The 19,296-nt window shown below is 42.1% G+C and overlaps 1 protein-coding gene across 2 annotated transcripts in view; it reads left to right on the plus strand.

Moving 5' to 3' along the window:
• The window catches only part of LOC139385467 (serine/threonine-protein kinase TAO1), a 32,640-nt gene that overhangs the window by 2,348 nt on the left and 10,996 nt on the right, over positions 1-19,296 (plus strand). For both annotated transcript variants that reach the window (XM_071130524.1, XM_071130525.1), the window contains exons 2-15: positions 3,612-3,868; positions 3,971-4,042; positions 10,663-10,764; positions 10,881-10,926; positions 11,039-11,135; positions 11,270-11,383; positions 11,537-11,628; positions 11,895-11,988; positions 12,110-12,191; positions 15,333-15,503; positions 16,023-16,223; positions 17,423-17,563; positions 18,126-18,362; positions 18,498-18,626. In XM_071130524.1, the coding sequence (XP_070986625.1) occupies positions 3,737-3,868; positions 3,971-4,042; positions 10,663-10,764; positions 10,881-10,926; positions 11,039-11,135; positions 11,270-11,383; positions 11,537-11,628; positions 11,895-11,988; positions 12,110-12,191; positions 15,333-15,503; positions 16,023-16,223; positions 17,423-17,563; positions 18,126-18,362; positions 18,498-18,626 (1,710 nt within the window). In that variant the 5' untranslated portion in view covers positions 3,612-3,736. The remainder of the gene's footprint in view (positions 1-3,611; positions 3,869-3,970; positions 4,043-10,662; positions 10,765-10,880; positions 10,927-11,038; positions 11,136-11,269; positions 11,384-11,536; positions 11,629-11,894; positions 11,989-12,109; positions 12,192-15,332; positions 15,504-16,022; positions 16,224-17,422; positions 17,564-18,125; positions 18,363-18,497; positions 18,627-19,296) is intronic.

Here is a 19,296-nt window from a genome sequence, read left to right on the forward strand (position 1 = left end):
TAATGAGACTTTATTTCAGGGCTGTGGCTGCATCTGTACAGCAGGGTAGTGAGTGAGTCGTCCAGTGGGACAAAGGATGTGTGCCTGAGGGACTGGAGTCCGGCTGTGCTGTTCCTCCCAGGCCGAGAAGGAAAGGAACAGTCTTGTGACTCTGGCGTCAGAGGGAGAGTGTTGCTCAGTGTGTCTGTGTGCAGCTGATCATCTGAGCTGGCTGGGCACAGTCAACCTTCCTAGATAACTAGTTAGCTATCAACAATTACATCATGTTTAAGAGCCAGAGATAAGTTACATGTTTATTGAGGCATACAGACAGTGACATATTGTGTTACTGCCAGAAATGTTTTTGAATTTCAAAAACAAATTGGCGCTGTAGCCTAGTCAATTTTCTGGTGTTGTCGAGGAGTGGCTATGTTACACAGGCAGTTATGAACCATAGGAGCAACATGTTACCACCACACTTGTTGGTCTTCCTCTGGCAATGTTGGAATAGGCCTAGTAAAAACATTTTTTTTTTTTTGAGGATGGAAAATACCCCCTAAATATATATTTGAATCAATTGACTGAGGAAATATCTGTCTTGACCATACAGGTCTAACAACTAGCCAGTTTTATGTTATGGATGGTATGGTGCATAGCTCATATCATCCATTCCTTAGTCACCTACTGTGTTGTAATGTTGGGTTTTCTTTGTGTGAGGTTATCAGTTGCAGGGCTATTTTCTTTGTTTCCCCCTTACATCTGTCTGTCTGCATCCCTCTGTCTATCAGCCAGGACACAGCCCACTGGCTTTCTTACAGTAGTTGCTGTTTCTATGGAAACAGGAGACTGTGGTCTCTTCCTACTTCGTTTGCCGGAATGGACCGAGAGCTATAACTGGCCACTCTCCAGCCTTACGTCACTGGCCAGTGTGCCCATCCCTTGCTCCTATTATTAGGCTCTCCTGTGGCAGCCAGGGATGCTCAGAGGGCCATGATCCTACAGTAATGGGCTGGACATGGCAGGCACACTAGTTTCTTTCTCATCGTCTGCCTAAAGCAGCCCATGGCGTGCGTCATATCCGAGGGAGAGAACACTGGACTGAGCCAAAAAAGTTGAAAGCACAGCACTGGTGTTTTTTTTTCTCTCAAACCATTGATGACACAACTGAATTTTTACACCTGAGGAAACCTTTGAGACCGAAGACTGCACACAACTCTGCCACTCGAGGGTGTCTCCTTTAGAGGTCGACCTATTATGATTTTTCAATGCCGATACCGATCATTGGAGGAATAAAAAAGCCGATACTGATTAATCGGCCAATTTTTTAAAAATGTATTTGTAATAATGACAATTACAACAATACTGAATGAACACTTATTTTAACTTAATATAATAAGTTATTAGCGCTCACCCCTCTAACTAGCTAGCCATTTCACATCGGTTACACGAGCCTAATCTTGGGAGTTGATAGGCTTGAAGTCATAAACAGCTGCTGGAAAACGCACGAAAGTGGTGTTTGAATGAATGCTTATGAGCCTGCTGGTGCCTACCATCGCTCAGACAGACTGCTCTATCAAATCATAGACTTAGTTATAACATGATAACACACAGAAATACGAGCCTTAGGTCATTAATATGGTCAAATCCGGAAACTATCATCTCGAAAACAAGACGTTTATTCTTTCAGTGAAATACGGAACCGTTCTGTATTTTATCTAAGGGGTGGCATCCATAAGTCAAAATATTCTTGTTACATTGCACAACCTTCAATGTTATGTCATAATTACGTAAAATTCTGGCAAATTAGGTGGCCCAAACTGTTGCATAGTGACACAATTTCACCTGGTTAATATTGCCTGCTAACCTGGATATCTTTTAGCTAAATATGCAGGTTTAAAAATATTTACTTCTGTGTATTGATTTTAAGAAAGGCATTGATGTTTATGGTTAGGTACACATTGGAGCAACTATATGCAACGCAGGACACGCTAGATAAACTAGTAATATCATCAACCATGTGTAGTGATTATGATGGATGGATTGATTGATTGTTTTTATAAGATAAGTTTAATGCTCGCTAGCAACTTACCTTGGCTTACTGCATTCGCGTAACAGGCAGTCTCCTCGTTGGACTAGTTAACTGTAAGGTTGCAAGATTGAATCCCCCGAGCTGACAAGGTAAAAATCTGTCGTTCTGCCCCTGAACAAGGCAGTTAACCCACCGTTTCTAGGCCACCATTGAAAATAAGAATGTGTTCTTAACTGACTTGCCTAGTTAAATAAAGATTAAATAAGGGTATAACAAAAAAAAAATAGGCCAAAATGGTGTCCAAAAATACAGATTTCCAATTGTTATGAAAACTTGAAATCGGCCCCAATTAATCGGCCATTCCAATTAATCGGTCGACCTCTAGTCTCCTTGGCACTTCTTCTCCCTCATGCAAAAATAATAATGACATGAACCATGTTTCCATATACAGTTTTTATGCGAGTAAAGGCATACCATATATATAATTATATATTATTTTTACGACAGCTGTGATGGAAACAGGAAGTTTCGGTACAATTTTATAAATGCAGACATAATTTGTTTGTTTGACATGGTGGGATCTTTTAGTGTCTAAAATATATTAAGTGAGAGATGATGGTGGAAACACCGTTTAAGGGCAATATTAACCATCATATCGAAGTAATCTTGGAGTTGAGCGATGATATGATATCGAGTCGTAGTTTTTATTAGGCTACAGATGAAAAAAATTTATGAACTTCACAGGGTCGTGAAAGTGCACAATGATCTTGATGCTCCTTTCCAATAAGTATCGAGGGTCTGATTCTGGTGACACGAGGATCGATGCATGACTGCAGTTTGACTAATAAATATTTTTGTTCGTATCCCCAATAATCTCATGTAGACTAGCCTACCGCGCTGTATCTGCGAGCTGTTGGTTTAAACACAAGTGACAAGACCAGAGTACCAAAACTATTGGTAGAGTTGAAAATGCGATGGAAACACATTCAACTTTAGATTTTTATTCGGTAGACGAAAACATAAGCAAAAAAGTACATTTTGTGTGCACTATGTCATCACGCACTGATTTTTATCCTCAATAAGTCAGTTTGATGGAGACACCACTGGTGGGAAAATGCATATATTTTCTTTATGCCGATTTTAGAATATTCGCATGAAAATCTGTCGCCAATTGGATGGAAGCCTAGCTAGAGACAGTGTTTTTTTTCCAGAATAGTGCCTCTTTAGTTATCATGGTTACATGGCCCGATGCTGACTGTGCAGGAAAATGTTTGAAAGGAGGCTGATTCTGAGCTTAGGGCTGCCCCGTCCCCCATGTAGGCTTTTCAGCATTAGTTAATCAGTATTAAAAGTCCTATTCACTCTCTCTGTTTAGGCGGTTATTCTTCTATGTCCCGGATAATCAATTTCACCATTCACCCCCTCTCAATATCATAACTTGATTGATTTTGGGTCCCAGTTGGTAGAGCATGTTTCAATGCCATGGTTGTGGGTTTGATTCCCACAGGGAAAAATAATGAAAAATCTGCTAAATAACTAAAATGGGGGGGGAGTATGATATTGATGTGCTAGTTCTCGCTCTCTGTCCTCTCCATCCCCCCAGGTGTGTACACGTATGAGGCCACTGTCCTGCAGATGAACCGTCGGTGGGGGCTGTCACGTCGCTGTCGCATATCCAGATAATCCCTGGCCGCGGCGGTGGCGGCACTGGCACGTCCCCCCCTCAGCATGCCCAACACTAGTCGGGCGGGGAGCCTGAAGGACCCCGATGTTGCTGAGCTCTTCTTCAAGGAGGACCCTGAGAAACTGTTCTCAGACCTGCGAGAGATCGGACATGGCAGCTTCGGTGCAGTCTACTTTGTGAGTACTTGGACCCGCCACTCTGTGCTCAGTAACAGAGCTGGACTTACATTCAGAACTGTTTAAGATATAGGGCAAGGTGTTGACTGTATTTTTCTTCAGGCACGAGATGTGCGGACCACTGAGGTGGTGGCCATCAAGAAGATGTCGTACAGTGGAAAACAATCCAACGAGGTAAGAGACTGACTGTGCATCAAATGCTGTTGGTGTTACATCAAACAGTTATAACCAGTGTTGTACGGTATACCGGTACTATTGTAATATCACTGCACCAAAACGTTATGATACCTCAATTTAGAATACCGTAGTGCTGTTTCATGTGATACTACTAGTCCAATGATATTCACTTCACTTTCAAGCGCATATCACATGTGGCAGCTGTAGTCAGCCATCCACATCCCCTACCAGCCCTGTCACCTGCTTCTCTCCGTCCGCCCTCCATGTACATCTATTCCTCCGTCAGGATTTTCAAATAGAATTTAGCCGTGATGGCGAGCGGGGATGCAGACCCAGACCCTGATGAGTCTCCTCTTGTTAGATTTGTACATTTGTTACATTGGAGCAGTGTGCTAAGCGAGCAATTTTGGCACATTATATAATTTCATTGCATGTTTTGACCAAGAGCACACAGACCAGTCTGAGTAGTCTTTGCAAGTTCACTGTCATGCAGCCTCTGAGTGTCAGAGAGGGGAATGGAGCAGCGCTTCGCCCCAGGAATGGTTGCAGCTTTACAGCAACGAATACGGCTTGTTTCTAGCCTAAACAGTTAAAAAATATCACCCATATTTCCAGTTTTTCTTTCTTTCAGGATTAGCGTGCATTTTAAATGATTAAATAAACCCTGTCGCGGGCTGTTGTTAACTAATCCTTGGTTTCTAATTATTGGTTTGATAACGAACAACGTTGTTCAGTCATGTTACCTAGCTAGCTAACAACCTGGTAACTTGACTAGGTTTAAGCAAATTTGATTGGCACAGGAAGAAAGGGAAAGGGTCTGCTACTCATGAGGTGTGCTTCAAAGGTAGGATTCATATAGGCCTAGTGTAAGAATAAACTATATCAACAATCTTTCTTTCTGGTGCTCCTTAAATTCTGTTTGGTGCCTAATGCTTTAAAAGTTGGGAGCAGTGTGTTTGGGAGAGGGAGAGAGTGGTGTGTGTTTTGTTTGGGCTCCAAGTGGCGCAGTGGTCTATGGCACTGTATCTCAGTGCTAGAGGCATCACTACAGACACCCTGGTTCGAATCCAGGCTGTATCACAACCGGGCGTGATTTGGAGTCCCGCACAATTGGCCCAGCGTCGTCCGGGTTTGGCTGTGTAGGCCGTCATTGTAAATAAGAATTTGTTCTTAACTGACTTGCCTAGTTAAAATAAAGGTTAAATAATACAATAAAACAATTACAAGAGTAAGGGAGAGAGAGTGTGTGTGTGTGTTTATGAGAGCGAGGGAGACTGTGAGGAAGGGAGAGAGAGTGTGTGTGTGTCTGTGTTAACCGATGCAGTGCTTTCCCTTACTGACACAATAACAAGCAGATCATTATGCAGTGTTTTCCCCTTACTTACACAGTGACATGCAGATCATTATGCAGTGTTTCCCCCTTACTTACAGTGACGAGCAGATCATTATGCAGTGTTTTCCCCTTACTTACACAGTGACGAGCAGATCATTATGCAGGATTTCCCCTTATTGACACAGTGACATGCAGATCATTATGCAGTGTTTTCCCCTTACTGACACAGTGACAAGCAGATCATTATGCAGTGTTTTCCCCTTACTGACACAGTGACATGCAGATCATTATGCAGTGTTTTCCCCTTACTGACACAGTGACAAGCAGATCATTATGCAGTGTTTTCCCCTTACTGACACAGTGACAAGCAGATCATTATGCAGTGTTTTCCCCCTACTGACACAATAACAAGCAGATCATTATGCAGTGTTTTCCCCTTACTGACACAATAACAAGCAGATCATTATGCAGGGTTTCCCCTTACTGACACAATAACAAGCAGATCATTATGCAGTGTTTTCCCCTTACTGACACAGTGACAAGCAGATCATTATGCAGTGTTTTCCCCTTACTGACACAATAACAAGCAGATCATTATGCAGTGTTTTCCCCTTACTGACACAATAACAAGCAGATCATTATGCAGTGTTTTCCCCTTACTGACACAGTGACAAGCAGATCATTATGCAGTGTTTTCCCCTTACTGACACAGTGACAAGCAGATCATTATGCAGTGTTTTCCCCTTACTGACACAGTGACATGCAGATCATTATGCAGTGTTTTCCCCTTACTGACACAGTGACAAGCAGATCATTATGCAGTGTTTTCCCCTTACTGACACAGTGACAAGCAGATCATTATGCAGTGTTTTCCCCTTACTGACACAATAACAAGCAGATCATTATGCAGTGTTTTCCCCTTACTGACACAATAACAAGCAGATCATTATGCAGTGTTTTCCCCTTACTGACACAGTGACAAGCAGATCATTATGCAGTGTTTTCCCCTTACTGACACAGTGACAAGCAGATCATTATGCAGTGTTTTCCCCTTACTGACACAATAACAAGCAGATCATTATGCAGTGTTTTCCCCTTACTGACACAATAACAAGCAGATCATTATGCAGTGTTTTCCCCTTACTGACACAGTGACAAGCAGATCATTATGCAGTGTTTTCCCCTTACTGACACAGTGACAAGCAGATCATTATGCAGTGTTTTCCCCTTACTGACACAGTGACAAGCAGATCATTATGCAGTGTTTTCCCCTTACTGACACAATAACAAGCAGATCATTATGCAGTGTTTTCCCCTTACTGACACAATAACAAGCAGATCATTATGCAGGATTTCCCCTTATTGACACAGTGACAAGCAGATCATTATGCAGTGTTTTCCCCTTACTGACACAATAACAAGCAGATCATTATGCAGTGTTTTCCCCTTACTGACACAATAACAAGCAGATCATTATGCAGTGTTTTCCCCTTACTTACACAGTGACATGCAGATCATTATGCAGTGTTTTCCCCTTACTTACACAGTGACGAGCAGATCATTATGCAGGATTTCCCCTTATTGACACAGTGACATGCAGATCATTATGCAGTGTTTTCCCCTTACTGACACAGTGACAAGCAGATCATTATGCAGTGTTTTCCCCTTACTGACACAGTGACATGCAGATCATTATGCAGTGTTTTCCCCTTACTGACACAGTGACAAGCAGATCATTATGCAGTGTTTTCCCCTTACTGACACAGTGACAAGCAGATCATTATGCAGTGTTTTCCCCTTACTGACACAATAACAAGCAGATCATTATGCAGTGTTTTCCCCTTACTTACAAAGTGACATGCAGATCATTATGCAGTGTTTCCCCCTTACTTACAGTGACGAGCAGATCATTATGCAGTGTTTTCCCCTTACTTACACAGTGACGAGCAGATCATTATGCAGGATTTCCCCTTATTGACACAGTGACATGCAGATCATTATGCAGTGTTTTCCCCTTACTGACACAGTGACAAGCAGATCATTATGCAGTGTTTTCCCCTTACTGACACAGTGACATGCAGATCATTATGCAGTGTTTTCCCCTTACTGACACAGTGACAAGCAGATCATTATGCAGTGTTTTCCCCTTACTGACACAGTGACAAGCAGATCATTATGCAGTGTTTTCCCCTTACTGACACAATAACAAGCAGATCATTATGCAGTGTTTTCCCCTTACTGACACAATAACAAGCAGATCATTATGCAGTGTTTTCCCCTTACTTACAAAGTGACATGCAGATCATTATGCAGTGTTTTCCCCTTACTGACACAGTGACATGCAGATCATTATGCAGTGGTTTCCCCTTACTGACATAATAACAAGCAGATCATTATGCAGTGTTTTCCCCTTACTGACACAATAACAAGCAGATCATTATGCAGGGTTTCCCCTTACTGACACAATAACAAGCAGATCATTATGCAGGGTTTTCCCCTTACTGACACAGTGACAAGCAGATCATTATGCAGTGTTTTCCCCTTACTGACACAGTGACAAGCAGATCATTATGCAGTGTTTTCCCCTTACTGACACAATAACAAGCAGATCATTATGCAGTGTTTTCCCCTTACTGACACAATAACAAGCAGATCATTATGCAGTGTTTTCCCCTTACTGACACAGTGACAAGCAGATCATTATGCAGTGTTTTCCCCTTACTGACACAGTGACAAGCAGATCATTATGCAGTGTTTTCCCCTTACTGACACAGTGACATGCAGATCATTATGCAGTGTTTTCCCCTTACTGACACAGTGACAAGCAGATCATTATGCAGTGTTTTCCCCTTACTGACACAGTGACAAGCAGATCATTATGCAGTGTTTTCCCCTTACTGACACAATAACAAGCAGATCATTATGCAGTGTTTTCCCCTTACTGACACAATAACAAGCAGATCATTATGCAGTGTTTTCCCCTTACTGACACAGTGACAAGCAGATCATTATGCAGTGTTTTCCCCTTACTGACACAGTGACAAGCAGATCATTATGCAGTGTTTTCCCCTTACTGACACAATAACAAGCAGATCATTATGCAGTGTTTTCCCCTTACTGACACAGTGACAAGCAGATCATTATGCAGTGTTTTCCCCTTACTGACACAGTGACAAGCAGATCATTATGCAGTGTTTTCCCCTTACTGACACAGTGACATGCAGATCATTATGCAGTGTTTTCCCCTTACTGACACAGTGACAAGCAGATCATTATGCAGTGTTTTCCCCTTACTGACACAATAACAAGCAGATCATTATGCAGTGTTTTCCCCTTACTGACACAATAACAAGCAGATCATTATGCAGTGTTTTCCCCTTACTTACACAGTGACATGCAGATCATTATGCAGTGTTTTCCCCTTACTGACACAGTGACATGCAGATCATTATGCAGTGTTTTCCCCTTACTGACACAATAACAAGCAGATCATTATACAGTGTTTTCCCCTTACTGACACAATAACAAACAGATCATTATGCAGGGTTTCCCCTTACTGACACAATAACAAGCAGATCATTATGCAGTGTTTTCCCCTTACTGACACAGTGACAAGCAGATCATTATGCAGTGTTTTCCCCTTACTGACACAATAACAAGCAGATCATTATGCAGTGTTTTCCCCTTACTTACAAAGTGACATGCAGATCATTATGCAGTGTTTTCCCCTTACTGACACAGTGACATGCAGATCATTATGCAGTGTTTTCCCCTTACTGACACAGTGACATGCAGATCATTATGCAGTGTTTTCCCCTTACTGACACAGTGACATGCAGATCATTATGCAGTGTTTTCCCCTTACTGACACAGTGACATGCAGATCATTATGCAGTGTTTTCCCCTTACTGACACAGTTACATGCAGATCATTATGCATTTGTATTCCTTCCTCCAGACAAATCACAGGTAGGCCTTTGCAAATATGAGCAAATCAGCCAGTCTATGCAGTATTCTATTATACACTGAAAGTGTGACATTAAATTCAATATGTGTTGTATTGAGTAGAAGTGTGCATTTCAGTGAAAACGTGAACAAGGGGCTGGGGTACAGGGGGAAACGGGATGCTAGGCCACAGATTTTTTTCTCCACATGGTATCGTCACAACACTAGTTATAACACAACAGATTCAGCCAAAAATGTCACACTTGTTATCAGTTACCAGGTTAAGCTTACTTTGTTACAGCACCTTTCATAATTCTAGTTTTGTTAGTTAGCATCTCTCACTTACTTGCAAATAGCATTATTTTTTCAAAAAAATACACAGTTAGCTCAAAAATATGTAAATCAGATAATTGTGTGACAATGTAGGCATGGAGTACAAACAATATGATCTATTAATCCCATGACATTTGATTTAATCAGTGGTGTGATGACACAACGTGTTCTCAGGAAACGGTTGACTCGTTTTAAAGGTTACCCAACTTCAATGAGTTGAGACAGTGTAGGGCTGTTACAGATGTTTTGTTTGTTGTCTCAATATTGGTTTACAGTGAAAAGGCTCAATAGCATCTAATCTAACAAGGCCTATTCCTTCAAGATCCTTTCCTCATTGAGGTTGGAGCTTTAGGCCTATAGTTTCTCTACATTTTGGTCTTCAAGGGGATTTGTTGTGTTTCTCAGCAGTTAAAGCATCTAGCTTATATGCTTAAAGTAGTGGAATTGCAAATCAGTGGCCTGTTCCTTGAAGCGCAGTCTAAAAACAGTTGATAATCAGATTTGAATCTGGCAAAATGACTGGATTGGGTAATTCATTAACCCAAAGAAGTAGACTGGAACTCAAAGGGAAGTAACTAAAGTTCCATGTAGAACACATAGTTCCAGCCTGCATCTCTGTCCTTATTGTTTAAAGGGGCAATCTGCAGTTGCTAGATCCATTTTTGGACTTATAAATGATATACCTATTGATTCTTGAAGAATATAACTTTTATAAATACTTAATGAGCTTAGTTTAACTGTCGTACCCCATCAGAACCCCAAATATAACCTTGTTTTACTCCAGTATTTGTAAGCATCGTAATTGTAAACAAACTGTATAGCGTCAAAACATTCTTAAAACTATAAATGTGATATCTTGGATGGTCAGTACATTTCTCCAGGCGCATCCCTCAGCTTTTTACCAAAACAAGAGGATGGGTGAATGCTAATTGCTTCAACTGCAGATTGGCCCTTTTAGAGCTTGTTACGCAAGCATGATGTAATCGTTCCACTGTTTTACCTTACAGAAATGGCAAGACATAATCAAGGAGGTGAAGTTTCTGCAGAGAATACAGCACCCAAACAGCATAGAGTATAAGGGATGCTATCTGCGAGAGCACACTGCCTGGGTAAGAGTGTTATCTGAATGGAAAATATAAACAATAGGTCAAAATGCTATGGTGAATACTCTGAAACAGGTACATTAGTTAACCCTGTATAACACTCTCTCTTTCTGTCTCTGTAGCTGGTGATGGAATACTGTCTAGGCTCTGCCTCTGATGTCCTGGAAGGTAAGATGGGAGTTTTTATGACACAGTGATGATTTATAAGATGAGTTCTTCTTTGTGGTTTTCGCCATGATTTGCAGCACTCTCATCCCCTCTATCTCTACATCTTCTGTAGTTCACAAGAAACCTCTACAAGAAATGGAAATAGCAGCGATTACCCACGGTGCTCTACAGGGGTTGGCTTACCTTCATTCCCACAACATGATTCACCGGTGAGTAGTGCTAGTAGCTGTATATGTGGATGTGCTAGACTGACCTCTTTGTGCCCTTAGGGGGGAGTGTGCCTGTGCCAGTGGAACAAAGCTCTAATGCCATAATCGCTCTCCTCTGTTTGTCTGTCTGACAGAGATATTAAGGCAGGGAACGTCTTGCTGACAGAGCCTGGCCAGGTAAAACTTGCAGATTTTGGTTCTGCCTCCATTGTCTCTCCAGCCAACTCTTTTGTGGGGACGCCATATTGGTGAGTGGCAGAATTCCAATGTACAAGAGAAATGGATGGTGTTTGAAACATGGGGAAGAATTTCGAAATGGGGCACCCTCTATAGTCTCATTCAATATTTTCCATCAAATCAAAAGCGGTGTAACGGTCATTAAAATGGGTATGTTTCCTCAGGATGGCCCCAGAGGTAATCCTGGCTATGGACGAGGGTCAATATGATGGGAAGATTGACATCTGGTCTTTGGGGATAACTTGCATTGAATTAGGTAAACTCCTTAGTCTGTACTCTGCTCTGGTTCAACTCTAGCTCTCCTGTTGTTTTAATGTTCTCCTTTGTTCATTCCATATCTCAAACCAATATCTGGCCAGTAAAGAAAGTATACCTATTTTTCATTTTTTCATACTGGTTGAAATAATACCTGTGCTAGGTTGTCTGTCTTCCTAGTTCTTCTCCTCCCCACTGTCCTCCTTGTTATGTTTGGCTGTTAGTGGATCCTGGTAACCTATTGTTTTCTCTGATCTTTTTTTCTAGCTGAGAGAAAACCTCCACTGTTCAATATGAATGCGATGAGTGCCTTGTATCACATAGCGCAGAATGAAAGCCCCACACTGCAGTCAAGTGAATGGTACGTCATGTAGCTTCATCAGAGTTGATTCTTTTAGGAGAAGGAATTTGTCCGCTTTTAAAGTGTGTCATGGTGAGAACGAAACTAACTCTTCCCTCTTTTCCCCCATCTCTCACTTCAGGACGGATTACTTCCGAAACTTTGTAGATTCTTGCCTTCAGAAATTCCCCCAAGACAGGCCCAACTCTGAGGAACTTTTAAATGTAAGACCTCCGAATGCTCGTCATTCTAAAAATCATGGACATTAATATGGAGTTGGTCCCCCCTTTGCTGCTTTAACAGCCTCCACTCTTCTGGGAAGGCTTTCAACAAGATGTTGGAACATTGCTGCAGGGACTTGCTTCTATTCAGCCACAAGAGCATTAGTGAGGTTGGGCACTGATGTTGGGCGATTAGGCCTGGCTTGCAGTCGGTATTCCAATTCATCCCAAAGGTGTTTGATGGGGTTGAAGTTAGGGCTCTGTGCAGGCCAGTCAAGTACTTCCACACCGATCTCGACAAACCATTTCTGTATGGACCTCGCATTGTGCACAGGGGCATTGTCATGCTGAAACAGGTAACGGCCTTACCCAAACTGTTTCCACAAAGTTGGAAGCACAGAATGGTCTAGAATGTCATTGTATGCTGTAGCGTTAAGATTTTCCTTCGTTGGAACTAAGGAACATAGCCGAAACAATTATTCCTCCTCCACCAGACTTTACAGTTGGCACTATGCATTGGGGCTGGTAGCGTTCTCCTGGCATCTGCCAAACCCAGATTTGTCAGTCGGACTGACAAAGAAAGCGTTTCCACTGCTCCAGAGTCCAATGGCGGTGAGCTTTACGCCACTTCAGCCGACGCTTGGCATTGCATATGGGGGATGTTGGGCTTGTGTGCAGCTGTTTCGTCATGGAAACACATTTCATGAAGCTACCAATGAACAGTTATCGTGCTGACGTTGCTTCCAGAGGCAGTTTAGAACTCGGTATTGAGTGTTGCAACCAATGACAGACAATTTTTACTCGCTAGTCCTGGCAGTCCCGTTGTGTGAGCTTGTGTGGCTTACCACTTCGCGGTTGAGTTGTTGTTGCTTCTAGACGTTTCCACTTCACAATACCTGCACTTATAGTTGACCGGAGCTGCTCTAGCAGGGCAGACATTTTACGAACTGACTTGTTGGAAAGGTTGCATCCTATGTTGGTGCCATGTTGAAAGTCACTGAGCTCTTCAGTGAGGCCATTCTATTGCCAATGTTTGTCTATGAATATTGCATGGCTGTGTGCTCGATTTTATACACCAGCAACGAGTGTCTGAAATGGCAAAATCCACTAATTTGAAGGGGTGTCCGCATACTTTTGTTTATACAGTGCATTCGGAAACTATTCAGACCCCATGACGTTTTCCAAATTTTGTTACGTTACAGCCTTATTCTGAAATAGATTCAATTGTTTTTTTCCCTCATCAGTCTATATACAATACCCCACAATGACGAAGTGAAAACTGTTTTTTTTTTCGCCATTTTTACTAACTTATACAAAATTAAAAACAGAAATCAAATCAGTTTATCATATCAAATCAAAGTTTTTTTGTCACGTGCGCTGAATAGACCTTACAGGGAAATGCTTACTTACAGGCTTTAACCATTCGTGCAAAAAAAAGTATTCAGTGAACAATAGGTAGGTAAAGAAATAAAACAACAGTAAAAAGACAGGCTCTATACAGTAGTGAGGCTATAAAAGTAGCGAGGCTACATACAGACACCGGTTAGTCAGGCTGATTGAGGTAGTATGTACATGTAGATATGGTTAAAGGGACTATGCATATTTGATGAACAGAGAGTAGCAGTTGCGTAAAAGAGGGGTTGGTGGGTGGGACACAATGCAGATAGCCCGGTTTGCCACTGTGCGGGAGCACTGGTTGGTCGGCCCAATTGAGGAAGTATGTACATGAATGTGTATATTTCGACCCATTGAGTCTAGAAACTGAACTCCGGTGCATTTCCATTGATCATTTGGGGCGGCAGGTAGCCTAGTGGTTAGAGCATCGGACCAGTAACCAAAAGGTTACTAGATTGAATCCCCGAGATCGAATCCCCGAGCTGACAAGGTAAGATTCTGTCGTTCTGCCCCTGAACAAGGCAGTTAACCCACTGTTCCTAGGCCGTCATTGTAAATAAGAAATTGTTCTTAACTGACTTGCCTAGTTAAATATAGGTTTAAAATGTTTTATCCTTGATGTTACTACAACTTGATTTGTCCCCAAGAACTGAATGGTCACTATAACAGAGCTCCAGAATTCTTCTTTGGAGATAGAACAACATTCCAGAAGTACAACCATCTCTGCATCACTCCACCAATCAGGCCTTTATGTTAGAGTGCCCAGATGGAAACCACTCCTCAGTAAAATGACACTCCTCAGGCACATGACAGCCCGCTGACCATGAGAAACAAGATTCTCTGTTCTGATGAAACCAAAATGGAACTTTGGCCTGAATTCCAAGCGTTACTTCTGGAGGAAACCTGGCACCATCCCTACGGTGAAGCATGGTGGTGGCAGCATCATGCTGTGGGGATGTTTGGAAAGATGAACGGAGCAAAGTACAGAGAGATTTTTGGTGAAAACCTGCTCCAGAGCGCTCAGGACCTCAGACTGGGGGCGAAGGTTCACCTTCCAACAGGACAACGACCCTAAGCACACAGCCAGGACAACGACCCTAAGCACACAGCCAAGACAACGCAGGAGTGACTTCGGGACACGTCTCTGAATGTCCTTGAGTGGTCCAGCCAGAGCCTGGACTTGAACCCGATTGAACATCTCTGGAGAGACCTGAAAATAGCTGTGCATCAACGCCATCCATCCAACCTGGTAGAGCTTGAGAGGCTCTGCAGAGAAGAATGAGAGAAACTCCCAAAATACAGGTGTGCCAAGCTTGTCGTGTAATACCCAAGCAGACTCAAGGCTGTAATAGCTTCCAAAGCTGCTTCACCAAAGCACTGCATAAAGGGTCTGAATTCTTATGTAAATGCAATGTTTTATTTTTTATTTGTAATACATTTGCAACAATATCTTACCCTGTTTTTTCTTTGTCATTATGGGGCTTTGTGTGTAGATTGATGAGAAAAATATATATTTAATCAATTTTAGAATAAGGCTGTAATGTAACACAATGTGGGAAAGCGGTCTAAATACTTCCCGAATTCATTGTATAGTGTGTCTATCTTATTTATGATTATCATGATCTACCAATGTCAAGACAGATACAGAGCTCTGTTCACTTGATTTTGAGTTTACCTTAAATTAACATGAATCATACCCACCCTCAACTCAAAAGAAAATGATTGTCCCTCTGCCTCCCTCTTTTTTAGCATGCGTTTGTGCAGCGCGAGCGGCCCGACTCTGTCCTGATGGACCTGATCCTGAGGACCAAGGTTGCGGTGCGGGAGTTGGACAACCTGCAGTACCGCAAGATGAAGAAGATCCTCTTCCAGGAGGCTCACAACGGCCCTGCAGCCGAGGCACAGGACGGAGACGAGGAGGTCAGTCGCCCAATCTGGCTCTGCTCTCCTGTGGAGCTTAGTTTGAGAGCATGGTTTATACCAGAACCATCGTACTCTTTTGAAAAAAGCCTAGGTAGGATAATAATAATATTAATAATAATTAGATTTAATTTGTAAAAGTGTATTTCCCACACTCAATAAGGTAGAAAACAAGAGACAAACAAAATTCATCAACAAAAAGAAGAAAAAACAGGAAAAAACAGTCACAAAACATCAAACCACTTTAAGCGATCAAACATTAAAAATCTGCTTGAATAGGTAACTCTTCAGTTGTGTTTAAAACAAGTAAATTGTTCAATAGAAGTTTCTCTAAATGCACTCTTAACCTTATAATATTACAGTTAATTATTATATTAAGGTAGACCTGGTGGGTCTTAAAGATTTTCTCAATATTCAGTTTGTTTATCTTCTGCTCATAACCTGCTGTAGTTGACGCACTGTCATTCAGAAAGTATTTCACTCACCTGTGTCTTGCTGTTGTTATGGTGTTGTCCCCAGGAACCGGAGAACAGTGGCAGGACAGGCACAGTGAGCAGCGTTGGCAGTAACCAGTCTATCCCCAGTATGTCGATCAGCGCCAGCTCTCAGAGCAGCTCTGTCAACAGCTTGACCGACGCCGGAGATGACAAGAGTGAACTGGACATGATGGAGGGAGACCACACGGTCATGTCCAACAGCTCCGTCATTCACCTCAAACCGGTGGGTAGAGATGATCTTAGAGCCGCAGGCAATGTTCCCTCAATTTATCTGGGGTACTAAACACATTTCTGGTCTGCTGAACGCAAACTTGAACGTTGTGAAAATTCTGTGCAACTTCTGGTACACGTTTACTGTGAACACTGAGGCTGTACCCGCATTAAGTTACAGTCATGATAGTGACCAATTAGGCTACTGTGGCTGTTTATCATAATGTAGGCCTATCAGAGTGGCCTGCCATTAAAAAACAGTCGAGAAAATGCATCTTATAACATTTTAACATGGAAATAGCTGTTCCATCATTCAGCCTACAGTAGCAGCCGATGTGTGGTGTTCAATGTAGGCCTACATTCCATGAGATTTATGAAAAAAACAGGTAGGGATTGACAACCTGTTTATCCACTTGTCCTTCACACAAGGAGGTAACTGAAAATGTTGTTTGATGCAAGAATCACTTTTTAAAATAAAATGCATTATTATTCTCATACTATTATTAGAGATTCAGACAAATTATGCTACCCTCTGTCTATTGGCTGCTTATCTTATTCAAGCCGGTCTCAAAATACAACACTGCCACTTTAACTCCCAAGTGGCTCAGTGCTAGAGGCGTCAATACAGACCCTGGCATCACAACCGGCCGTGATCGGTAGTCCCATAGGGCGGCGCACAATTGGCCCAGCGTCATCCGGGTTAGGGGAGGGTTTGGCCGGGGTAGGCCATCATTGTAAATAAGAATTTGTTCTTAACTGACTTGCCTAGTTAAATAAAGGTTAAATACAAATTATTTGCAAATAGGGATACTGTAGCTCTGATTGGTTATGGTGCACCGGTCTGTGTAGAGTATCTCTTGCATAGTTTGTTTTGTTTCGGGAATGTTGCGTTGAAAGTGGCTAATGTTGCGTTGATTTGATCACATTTCGCACAATAGAGGGAAACGTTGATAGTGTTAACTAAAGGGAAACACCAGAAAGTTGAGTGAAGTTCACTCTTGTGCTTCTCGGTGCAGGCTGATATTTTTTCTGCACTGCAGTCCCAGGGGATCTTAGAGGGAACATTGCTCGCAGGATAACTGGACACTGCGTTAATAATAGTGAGATGATTCAGTGATATACAAGACATAGTGTTTGCTGGTACCTTTCACAGATTATTTGTAAGCAGTATTTTTATGCTGTTAATGTGGTGTGTTGTATTTGTTTCTTCAGGAGGAGGAGACGACTTATCGCGAAGAGTCGGAACCTAACAGCCGGCCGCCCACTGAGCCCCAGTCTCCCCCTGCACACACTCCACGGCCAAAACACCACCGCAACCGCGAGCACTTTGCCACAATACGCACAGCCTCCCTGGTAAGAGCCCTAGAAATACAATGATACTGTAGATAACATGATTTTAAAATGGACCCTTAAAGGCCAAGTGCAGTCAAAAGCATGATTTTTCCTATGAAGATGGAATAATACTGTAGAATTGTAATAATTATTATAATGCCCTTTTAGTGTAAGAGCTGTTTGAAAAGACTGCCTGAAATTTCTGCCTGTTTTGGTGGGATGGAGTTTTGGCATGCCTGGTGACATCACCAGGTGGTAAATTGATTAATAGACCAATAAGAAAGAGTTCCAAACCCCTCTGCCAATAACAGCTAGTTTTTATTTTTCCTCTCCCCACTCAGACCCCTCCCAGACAGTCCTAGCAAAATTCTTGCTTGAGAAATTGATCTTTGCTAAGAAACTGTTTCTTTTTCTTTTTGAGTATTTTAATTGAAAACAATCACGGTAAGGTACTTAATTGTTACCCAGAAATAATTTGATATTGAGATAAAGGCCCAATTCAGCTGTTTTTTTAAGTGTCTGCTCCTGTAGGAGATAATAAGCTGAACCTAGAGTTCTATGATAAGCCCTATGTTTCCCCCAGGTGACCCGTCAGATGAAGGAGCACGAGCAGGACAGTGAGCTGAGAGAGCAGATGTCAGGCTATAAGAGGATGAGGAGGCAGCACCAGAAGCACCTGATGGCCCTGGAGAACAAGCTGAAGGCTGAGATGGACGAACACCGGCTCCGTCTGGACAAAGAGCTGGAGAACCAGAGGAACAGCTTTGCCCAGGAGATGGAGAAACTCATTAAGAAGCACCAGGCCGCCATGGAGAAAGATGTACGGTCGTTTGCTCACTTACGCCATACTTACTTCATAATTCATACTCTGTCTAGATTCTACTACTGTTCCCTAGGTCTCTGTTAAATATTCTTGTTTGAAATGTTCAAGTGTTTAATTTTTGTGTCTCTGCAGGCGAAGACCTTTTCCAATGATGAGAAGAAGTTCCAGCAGCACATCCAGAGCCAGCAGAAGAAAGAGCTCAACAGCTTCCTAGAGTCCCAGAAACGAGAGTACAAACTCCGCAAGGAGCAGCTCAAAGAGGTAGAGAATCACACGCGGTCATACAGATGAACACACATTATACAAAGGCTTCAATCATTGATATATCATTTCAAGAAAAAACACGATATGCACCATTGCTTGCCTAGATACTCCTCTCAGTATGTCAGACAGACTCAATGAATGACAAACCTCTACAGAAAATGTGCAAATATGGACAGCAAGCTCCCATGTCGACTTGCTTAAAGCGGCAATCCGCAGTTGAAACGATAACAAAGCATACTCCCACTGAGGATGAGGGATGTGGCTGGAAAAATTGTAACCACACTTAAGTTCATAGACAGAGTTATGGATACAAGGACTTTATTTTATTTTTTATTTATTTCACCTTTATTTAACCAGGTAGGCAAGTTGAAAACAAGTTCTCATTTACAATTGCGACCTGGCCAAGATAAAGCAAAGCAGTTCGACACATACAACAACACAGAGTTACACATGGAGTAAAACAAACATACAGTCAATAATACAGTAGAAACAAGTCTATATACAATGTGAGCAAATGAGGTGAGATAAGGGAGGTAAAGGCAATAAATAGGCCATGGTCGCGAAGTAATTACAATATAGCAAGTAAAACACTGGAATTGTAGATTTGCAGTGGAAGAATGTGCAAAGTAGAAATAAAAATAATGGGTTGCAAAATAAAATAAATACA

The sequence above is a fragment of the Oncorhynchus clarkii genome, chromosome 27 (assembly GCF_045791955.1).
Source record: "Oncorhynchus clarkii lewisi isolate Uvic-CL-2024 chromosome 27, UVic_Ocla_1.0, whole genome shotgun sequence".
In the NCBI taxonomy this organism is placed as follows: domain Eukaryota; kingdom Metazoa; phylum Chordata; class Actinopteri; order Salmoniformes; family Salmonidae; genus Oncorhynchus; species Oncorhynchus clarkii.